Below are 10239 nucleotides of genomic sequence, written 5' to 3' on the forward strand. Positions count from 1 at the left end.
GGAGAGCTGCTGAGGGCCGGACACTGGCCCCCGCTGTGGGCTCGGCGTGGAGGGAGGCACGGTGGCAGCGAGCCGGGCTGAGCTGCTGCTGGAGGCGCAGGCACTGCCTGGCTGGTGGTTAATCCCCTCCTGCGTGTCGTTTCTGGGCCTGATGAATTAGTTACCGCTGGGTTCCGTTTGTGTTTACTCATCTGTACCTGAAACTGCAGGGAATTTTACGTGATGCATGTTATTAATATCTTAAAGATATGGTTTTCTTGCCCTGTTTAGGTTAAAGCTCATGGCAGAAGGAGAATTGAAAGATATGGAACAATTTTTCGATGACCTTTCAGACTCATTTTCAGGGACAGAGCCAGAAGTTCATAAAACAAGTGTAGTAGGTAACTAGTCGTTTTCCATAAGCTATATTTGGTGTGCTGTTGATCAGTGATGTAACTCACTCAGCATACAGCTCTGGCTTTCATTTTGGGGAGTGTAAAGATCGCGTGATTATGCTGTTTCATATTAACCAATAATTTTGCTAATTGTGCAGTTCTTACTGATCTCAACAAGACGAGATTTGCCACTAAATTAATACCGGATTCCCACCCTGCAAAACTGGGTGTAAAAACTTCATCAGCAGCTGGGCTGAGTTGAGACACTTAAAATGAAATAATGGGATTTACAGCTCTGGTTCTGGTCTCCAGTCTCCTCGCTGAAGCAGCAGCCTGGCAGACAGCTCTCATGACAGATGCTTTCCCTTGCAGGTCTGTTTCTGCGCCATATGATCTTGGCATACAATAAGCTTTCATTTAGCCAGGTCTATAAACTTTACACTGCCCTTCAGCAGTACTTTCAAAACGATGAGAAAAAGCCTGGAACTGATGAGAGCGACATGGAACTGACAAATACGGAGGAACTGGAGGGGAAGATGGAGAAAGAAGAACTGGACGTACCTTTAAGGTGATATATTAATATAGTTTTTCCCCTTGTTAGCAGAATTAAGTCTTATTTCAGATCACTTCCGTCCCTATCAGAGCAGACTTTGTCCAGCTCAAGGTTAAACCTTCCAAACTCTCCTCTAGGCCCGGCGCATGTCCCATCACTAACGACTTGAGCAGCGCTGACTCCCGGGGTGTTTTTAAAGCCTGCTGCCCTCTGGCAGAGCGGGGTGGCCTCTCTGTTTTCTTGGTGCCACCGCGTGGTGACACTCGTAAACGGCAGCAGTGCTGCTCGGTCGGTAGAAGATGGCAGAACGCCACGCTCACCCAGGGACGTGATGGTTGTGGTTTCTCTTCTCCAAATAAAAGAACTCACATCTATTTACATCCAAAGCGAGAAGCAGATTCTGAGACTCTTCACCCGCGGAAGAGGTGCCCCGCTGTAAGAATGATCCCACAAGCAGTTTGTGTATCCAGACATGTAAAATGTGCTTTATACACCCTCGTGGTGCGTGCTGTGCTGCAGGGAGTCAGGTGACAGCTGCTGGAGCCTGGCTGCTGCTCTGGTCACTGTCTTTCCACGGGATAAACTTCTGCCTGCTGCCGCAGAACAGTGTTTGCAGCAGTGATGGCGGTGGCCAAGGTGCCAGCTCATTCCATCTGCAGAAGAAAGGAAAAACAGAGCAAAGCCGTTTCCACCCCAGATCTCCTGTCGACGGTGGTCTGTGGTATTTAGGGTAACATTTGTACTGGCTGCGCTCTCTGTGGGCTGAAGATTACAACTAAACTGTGAAATCATTTGGATTCTGAACTTTGATGTTGGAGCTTTTATTCTTTATTTTCGCCTTTTAGTTTCCTTTCATGCTTTGGGCTGTAGTATCCCATAAAACACTACAGAGCAAAAGCGTGGAGTGTACGATAGAATTTATTTCCTCGTATTTTATTTCAGTGTCCTTGTTTCTGACCAGAGCACTTCTTGACAGGGAAGAAGAGGTGTCTTGCAGTGGGCCTCTTTCCCAGAAACAAGCCGAGTATTTCCTTTCTCAGCAGGTATGTTAATTCTGAATAACGTCGAGTAAATGACCCATGACATGAATTTCACCTTCAGTTTTATCCGCAGTGTCAGACATGTTTTCTTACAGATGTGTTGATATCTTGCATGTGTTGCTCAGTATGAGCACTTGGGGCTCCAGGTGCTTTATCTAGACTTGTACAGTGTATGATGGGGTTTGGTTTTGAGAAGGTCACTTCTGCTCTGACTACTCGCCTCAGCTCTGATGTCCGCGGTGTGTGCAGTTGTGTTGATTATTCTGGCTGGCCAGTACAAAATGGAGCAGAAATACACACGGGACAAGTGTCAGTGGATGTACCGTGTGCTTTTAGAAGCGTGCTAGAACAATAAACTACATATAATTCGCCATGTTTCATATACATCTGAAAAGCTCAAAGTAACTTCTTGGTCCCACTGGGCTCTTTACTGCTGGGGGTGGTTGAATCCGGTAGCCTCATCATGGCAAGACTCCTGCAGCTCCGTGACCCCCCGTGCGACCAGTTTTGGGCTGTTACCCCATTCCCGTCGCTGGCTGCTGAGGGTGAAGATCCATTAGTGTGAGATATAAACACACACACACACTTTTTCTTGGTTCCACAGTAACTGGGCTTATATGCTCAGTTTCTCGAGCAGCTGGCCCCTGGATTGTCTTGTCTCCGGCTGCCTCCAGCAGAAGGACACAACACAGATACAAACACATCTCAAGTTGACCCGGGGGCCCCACTGTCTTTTCATCGGTTGGCTCAGGACCTCCTGGCTGTCCTGGACTTCTCCAGTTGCCTTGTTCTGAGAAGCATGCCTGGCCCAGGCCCAATGGCTGTTGCAGTACTTGGCTCTCGAGCTGCTTACCTGCCTTTGTGCCCAGTGCAGCCCAATGGTCCCCACTAACACCCATACTCTCACTTGCTCTGGTTGCTGACACCACGGGCACATGGGCCCCTGCATCCTGTGGTCTCCACTCCAGCTGCTGCACCACAGGCACACAGACCCCTGTGCTCTAGCTCCAGCTGCTGACACTTCACCCTCTACAGACATGTCCACGCAGAAGGGGGGAGCCCCTCCCCAGCAGCAGCGTTAGAATGGGGTTGAAGGAGAAGACGAGACAGACGGCAGTGATCTGGCACAAGATTTTAACGGCAGTGACGTTCTGTTATGCCATGGTTTTTAGCAGGTGTGATTTATGTGGAGTATCTGTACTGGTGTGTACTTTTCTTTCCTCCTAATTAGGGTATTGTGGAGAATCGGAATGTTCAGGAGGGTTCTGAAATTCAGTCTTTTTGTTATTCAGCATGCTGATGCTAGTGACTAGATTATTGGATTTTTTAATGAATTGATCTATTTGCCAAAGCAAACTATGGATTTACTTTTATTTAGTTTCCTGATTTTTTTTTTTGTAATTCCAGTGAGCGATCCCTTGTGTTAGATCTTCAAAGGGAAACCTAGGCAGAATTCTTCAAGTACCTTTAAACAGTCTTTTGAATAAGCTTCTCTTGTACTTGGTGTCTCTGATCTCTGGAAGGTGAAGGCTGTAAAATAGTATAGAATAAAACTGCCACTGACGTTTCGGCATCATAGTAGACAGAGCTGTTAGAAAATCTTCTTTAATGTTCTTCCAAGCAGAGAACGCTGACAAGTATGTATCCAAATACGTTTGTAACCCTCCGGTTTGAGGTACTTATCTTACTTCTAGTTTCCCATTTTTATTTCAGGCTTCTTTATTAAAGAATGATGAAACAAAGGCTCTTACGCCAGTATCTTTACAAAAGGAATTGAACAACTTGTTAAAATTTAATCCAGACTTTGCTGAAGCAGTAAGTATCTTTCTCTTCATTCCAAATGGTTCTAAAGGGATTTCTTATCTCCAGGATGGGATTATTTGAGAGTATTTTACTCTGCACTGAAATATAAGCAGATGATAAAAATGTGAGCAAGTTGCATGTAAACGTTTAGTAATTCAGACGGGAGCTCCTGGAGGTACAGGAACTAACTGAGCAAAGTACTGAGCCACGTGTCTAGCTTTATGCACAGATAGAATCCGCCTCGTTTCGGTGGGACTATGGGAGCGTGTCGCTATTGAACTAAATCTAAAACTTACTTCTTTTTACACACACTTTTTCCTAAGAAATTTCAGGCCTTATACTCCCATAGTTTAAAAGTCACTATTACGTGCGGTGTCCGTTGATTTCAGTTGCTGATGGTCACTCTACTTGTGGTGCTGGTAGCAGTTTACACTGAAAGCCACAGACTCTTCCACTGAGAGTGGTTCCAGACCTGTGCTGCGAGCATTTGCCTTGCTCCTCGACAGCATATTCTTGAGCAAGTTCCATGAGTTCCCAGTCAGCTCTTTCCTGCCCTGCTTCCCAACTCTTCCTCCCCGTAGCGCGGGGCTGAGGTGGACAGGATTTTTCTTGCTCCGTTTGGAGATACATCCTTGAAAAGGCTGGGCTTCCCAACTCCAAAAGTCCTCCCCAGCGTTCTGTTTGTCTGACGTAAAGGGCTGTCCTGCCCAGCTCTCAGTGCCAAGAAGAAATTACATAGTTTTAGCATCTCCTTTCTGTCTGCACAGCATTTGTAAGCAGCGCTCGTGCCTCTGACTATCTTGCTGAGTGCAGATACAGTAGGAGTCACACCTCCATTCCCACTCCTCCTTAGCTCATAAATACAGCGATTCTACCTGCGTGGAGGTCTCAGACTGGGTGCGGTAATTCTGACAGCCTGATCTTGGACGATCCTGTTAGGGAAAACAACTGATTTTATCCAAGATTTACAGAAATTCCACACAGGTAGTCTCAGTATTGCTGCAGCTCCTGATCAAGCACCTTCCTGGCCATGCAGCATTTTGTGGCTGCAGTTGTTAGGTAACCCTTCTCGGTGAGAAGATACCACGTAATTACGAACAACACCTTTGTTTAATAGTCCTGTATCGTAAAGCTGATTGTGCTTTGATTTTTAGCATTATTTAAGCTACTTGAATAGTCTCAGAGTCCAAGATGTCTTCAGTTCAACACACAGCCTCCTTCATTATTTTGACCGTTTAATTCTCACTGGAGCAGAAAGCAAAAGCAACGGGGATGAAGGTTACGGCCGGAGTCTGCGATACGCCGCTCTGAATCTGGCCGCGCTGCACTGCCGCTTTGGCCATTAGTGAGTCAATACGTTGTACCACACAACTAAACCTCACCTCGCTGCCTCTCGTAGCTGCTGATAGACTTCTGCTCATTCTGAAGATGTGTTCAGGAGGAGAAGGGACTTTCTCTGCTTTGATTACAGCTATGGTTGGGTTGGGTTGGAATTTTGTTGGAATCTTTGATTTGTTTTGGGTTGGTTTTGGTTTGACGTTTATTTGGTTTCCATAATAACTGAGCCATCCACAGCAGGGTGAGGGGTGACGTTCGTCTGGTTCCTCGGTACTGAAGTTCTCAATCGCTACATTTCCATCACCTCAGAAAGGTCGGTGGACGTGAACTCCCAGCTGTATTCTCAAGAAAGTGTGGTTGCTTTTCTGCTGCATTCAAATCAACGTGGAGTTGATGATCTGGAGAAAGAGAGAAAAAAAAAAAAGCCATCTGAGGTTTTTTGAGTTTTAAACTGCCGTAGGGGTGAGTGTTGCTGATAAAGCTGGCTTACCCGTCTCCACACCGGGCTCGCGTTTACTGACCGCTGCCTGGATGCATCAGGTAAATGGACTGGTGATGAGCAGGACATCTGCAAAATCGAGAGCAGCAACAGTTTCTGCTCAGGCAGATATTCACGTTGCCCCTGTTCAAAGAGTAACTTGGCGTGTACAGGGTTTGAAAGCCTGCTTAGGGCTTACAGTTGCATTTCAGTTGAGGCTTGCACATGCCACCTTATTACCCTGGAGTCTAGAGCATGTTGCTGAAGTGCTGGGAGGAGAGCGCAGGCTTTCAGCAGTCTGTTAGATCAGAGTTAGCTTCTGAGTGCGATAAGCATCTTTCAGATCAGTGTTCCTCTCTATTGTAACGCTCTGTTTCTGCGCTGTGGGAGTGCTAACCCCTTCTCCCTCTTTGCCGATAGCCAGCAGGCTGAACTGGCCCTGCAGGAAGCCATCCGAATTGCACAGGAGTCCAACGACCACGTTTGCTTGCAGCACTGCCTGGTAAGAGCGGTGTGGGAGTGGAGGTTCAGGCACCTGTGTCTCCCTTAGCCGAGACCCGGTGCTCAGAGACCAATGGCAGAGCTGTTCTCACAGCGTCTCATCAGTGCCTCGGTCATTTAAATGCCCAGCAGCGCAGTGGTGTTGCTTCTGACAGATCACCAGGTCACCTAGAGCAACGGACTGTAGGGAGGTCACGGGAGGGTTTTGCTGCAGCCCAGGATAAACAGGAGTTGTCATCCCAAGATCTCAGTACTAAGCTTGGAGTTTAGTCTTCCATAAAAAAGTATTTCATAACCTTCTTCCTTACTGTCAGGTGGATTCTCAGGGGGTAATCAGTCTGCTTCGGTGCAAACAAAAATGAGGAGGGAAAGACTTCAGTTTCTCTGTATTTTGTTCTGTAATTAACATTTTTGCTATGATGAATTGACATCAGTGGTATCAAACTCCTGAGATTCTGCATTTTTTTCCTTGCTAGAGCTGGTTGTACATCTTGGAGCAGAAGATATTCGACAGCTGTGTCCTGCTGGAGCACTCTGTAAACAAGTCTTTGCATTTTGGTTTGCCGGTGAGTCCATTTCCTTTATCCTTAGCTCTCTCCTCGGACAAACACGTGTGGCAGGGGAGGCTGCATGGTAGGGTTTGGGTTTGGGGCTGCTCTGTTCAAATAGGTACTTGCATTTAAACACAGCTATTTCTGTTTCTGTTATTTTACTCTTCATATTAACAAACCAGAGGTGGGGTGCATGAGTGCCAGTGCATTATTGCAAGGGGCACTGGTTTTCCTTCTCGCTTGTTTGTTTTTCAGGCAGAAAATCTCTCTGTGGTTGCTAGCCTGCCCCCACACACTGTTTCGGCCTCAGGCCTATAGCCAACCTGCTGGTGCTCGAGGGAGGTTCTTATACCTCCACATCCCCTGAAACTCAGTGCTGATGCCTCTGGCAGGGCTTTGGGCACTTGTTTACTTGCAGGGCTCTGTCCCAGCTGTGGAATCTTGCAAGGCAGCCCTCGCCTTAGCTAGTTCTGTGCCCTGAGTCCGTGGGCTGTTAATGTTTGGTTCTGTCTTCCCCGAGATCCACAGTCTCTTTGTTAGGAGAATTGTTCTAAAAGCAGCTGAACTGCTGGTGTTGGGAGATGAGAGCAGGCGTGGCTGCTTGGTGGGGAAGGGGAGGGAAGGCTCTGTGTTTTCACAGCGTTTTCTTCATTGGAGAAATGAAGGTACAGGTCCTGTCACCCTCTTGAAGACTTCTGCATGGGGGAGTGGAAATTACCCGTCACATCTAACAAAGTGGCATTCACGATGTGTGGGTGAGCAGAAGTGGGTATTTAAAGAAAAGCCTGGCGCAGTGTTCCTTTGTGCTGGATAACATCACCACTTCTTCTCTGGGATTTTTTTCCTAGTTTAGAACTCCTGCTCTGGTGTCATTTGCAAAAACATCATTGTAAAAGCCTCCTGTACTCTATTGCCCTTCAATTTTTTCTTCTCTTCTTCCCAGTACCTTGCTTCCCTGGGAATACAGTCCTTGGTGCAGCAGAGAGCTTTTGCGGGAAAGGCTGCCAACAAACTAATGGATGCCCTAAAAGATTCTGATCTGTTGCACTGGAAGCACAGCTTGTCAGAGCTGATCGACATCAGCATAGCGCAGAAAACTGCCATTTGGAGGCTGTACGGCCGCAGGTATCCTGTCCCTTCGAACTCGGGGTTAGCTCACCGTACTCGTTAGCAATAATGCGTTTTGAGTTATTGATACAGGTGTAACAAGCGACTCTGTCTCTCCAGAGCACCAAAATAAAGCCATCAGGCTGTGATTCAGTACAGGCTGAGAGCAGTGATTTCCATTCTCTGTGCCTCTTTAAAACGCACGCAGGAGAAGAGATGGAGTTTCCATTTAGTAGTGGCAAATAGTGCATAAATTGTTCCTGTGCCCCCATATTCAGCATCTCTGCGCTTAGACTGTGCGCAGCTTTCGGCGTGTGGTACTCGATGTGCCTGCGTAGTCCGCAGTCCCTGAGCAGCGCTCGGTTTACAAGTTCTCCCCCGGGCCCCGGCTTACTGGAAAATGTCGTCTGCCGTCATAACAAGACCATAGGTTACAAATGGGTGTTTGTGGCTGGGAAGCTAAAAGATGTTTCTCTTGCACAAGCACCATGGCGCTTCAGCAAGCCCAGACGCTGCTGAGCATGAACAGTCTGGAGGCCGTGAACGTGGGCGTTCAGCAGAACAACACGGAGTCCTTCGCCGTGGTGTTGTGTCACCTGGCTGAGCTACATGCGGAGCAGGTGAGTTTTAGGGCTGGTCGCACAAACCGTGGGAGGTCCGGTGGGTGTTACTGACGGAGAGGGCAGGACTTGACTCGCGTTGTGTTCTTTACCGTCTGCATTGGGGGTGAAGAAAATGCACGGGTTTTTCTTGGCAAGTTCTTTCCATGAAAGTTGTGTTGGAATCGGGGGGGGTGGTGCTCGCCCCGGTGTACGTCACCCAGAGAGGTGTTTCTGTGTTACAGGGGTACTTCCCAGCTGCCTCAGAGATACTGAAACACCTAAAGGAAAGATTCCCTTCCAACAGCCAGCACGCACAGGTAGAACGTTTGTACTTTAGCCTGTAAATTCTGTAACTATTGTACAACTGGAGCAGAATTCTGTTCCGTCGGAGTCCTTTCCCCTGTACGCTGTGGGTGTACGTTTTGTGACCTCACGGAGTGAAAAAGATTCCGCGGCTGTTTTAAGAGCGGTGAGATGTTTACCTCACTGTAGGCTCCTAAGAAAAAGCCGTTTAAATAGAAATGTCGTTGACAGAGGAATACCCCCTCCTTCACGAGCACACAGAGGAATTAAATGCTCTGCATTGACTCGGAGCTTCAAAGTTCTGTTCAGTTAGTGCTACTTTGATACATTACAACCCAGAAATAAAGAGAGGACAGGCTGGTTTCTGTGTGAAACGCATCACCACGTGTAACGCAGTACTTACACTGAAGTGTTCGAGGTTCCTTGAAATACAGTTTGGTCCTTCTCTTTTCACTAGAGAACATGTTACCGTTTCATTTAGCAATGATTTAAAAGAGCTTTTTGACTTAAAATGCAGTCAAACAGGTGAGCTTTGGTGTTGAAACGTTAATCCAGCCCTGAGCATCTCTGATGAGGGCAGTGATTTAGTAAATCCAGTAACAGTGGAATTTGTTGTGTCTAGATATAAATATTCACAAGGGAAAATAAAAAGTAAGTTCTAACTTAGAAAAGGAACAGGCACAACTTCTAAACCTAGTCCGTGGATGTTCTTTGTTTAGCTGTGGATGCTGTTTGATCAGAAAATACAGTTTGAGAGAGCCATGAATGACGGCAGATACCATACAGCAGATTCGCTGGTGGCAGGAATTACAGCTCTGAACAGCATCGAAGGCGTGTACAGGTAAGAAATTGTGGATCTGCAAGCACTTGTGGGGGGTCCCGTGAAGTAGTGAGGAATTTAGCAAAACCATCGCTGCCAGTCACGCGTGCTTACCTGTTCCTCCCTTCCCAGAACGAATTACGGTCTTGTTGTCTGACCTGCAGTGCTTATTCCGTTACAGTATGTCCTGGAATAATCATTTCTAGTTGTTTCTCTGGACACTGGAAGAACTGGAATAGCACTTCTGGTGTTGGTGGTGTTTTAGAGCTGTAGATCTCTTGCGAGAACATAAAATAGGTGACGATCTGCCATGGTGACTGTGCTCAGACCCGAGCACAAAGCAGGGTTTGGTGTCTGATAGCTGGGGGCCCAGGGCCTGGGCTGGGCTGGGCTGTCTCCATCTGTGTCCTGGTTTCTGCAGCTACAGAATGGAACAATATGGTTTTCGATTTCAAATGGGTTCTTGTTTCTAGATGAGAATGACATGATAGAAATAGGGTTAAAACTTGGTATTTGGTGAGAATGAAAAACAACTTACTGTTAAAAGCAATTTCTCTTTGATTTTCCATGAGGCAAAACCCTAAAAACATAGTCAGTGCCAGTAAGTGGCAGACCTGTGTTGGAGCTGTGGGACGTGACGCTTGTCCTTCTGGAACGGGACTGTGTGTGGCTTCCCTCATCTTCAAATACTCCACCCAGAGTCTGGGTTCGGGCTGTCTGAGCTCACCCCCTGCCGCTGAGTACCTCTGTACTTCCCTCTTCTCGCTCT

General features: G+C 47.2%; 1 protein-coding gene across 2 annotated transcripts in view; it reads left to right on the forward strand.

Moving 5' to 3' along the window:
- The first annotated feature begins 274 nt into the window (after positions 1–274).
- ANAPC5 (anaphase promoting complex subunit 5) overlaps positions 275–10239 on the forward strand; it is a 12602-nt gene continuing 2637 nt past the window's right edge. Inside the window, exons 1-11 of one of the 2 annotated variants that reach the window (XM_010132696.1) lie at positions 275–380; positions 747–942; positions 1904–1970; positions 3681–3782; positions 4925–5115; positions 6007–6088; positions 6564–6653; positions 7582–7763; positions 8230–8365; positions 8590–8664; positions 9370–9491. In XM_010132696.1, coding sequence (XP_010130998.1) covers positions 281–380; positions 747–942; positions 1904–1970; positions 3681–3782; positions 4925–5115; positions 6007–6088; positions 6564–6653; positions 7582–7763; positions 8230–8365; positions 8590–8664; positions 9370–9491 — 1343 coding nt within the window. In that variant the 5' untranslated portion in view covers positions 275–280. The remainder of the gene's footprint in view (positions 381–746; positions 943–1903; positions 1971–3680; positions 3783–4924; positions 5116–6006; positions 6089–6563; positions 6654–7581; positions 7764–8229; positions 8366–8589; positions 8665–9369; positions 9492–10239) is intronic. The other variant, XM_010132697.1, reaches the window with a different exon arrangement.

The sequence above is a fragment of the Buceros rhinoceros genome, unplaced genomic scaffold (genome assembly GCF_000710305.1).
Source record: "Buceros rhinoceros silvestris isolate BGI_N320 unplaced genomic scaffold, ASM71030v1 scaffold44453, whole genome shotgun sequence".
NCBI classification, from domain to species: domain Eukaryota; kingdom Metazoa; phylum Chordata; class Aves; order Bucerotiformes; family Bucerotidae; genus Buceros; species Buceros rhinoceros.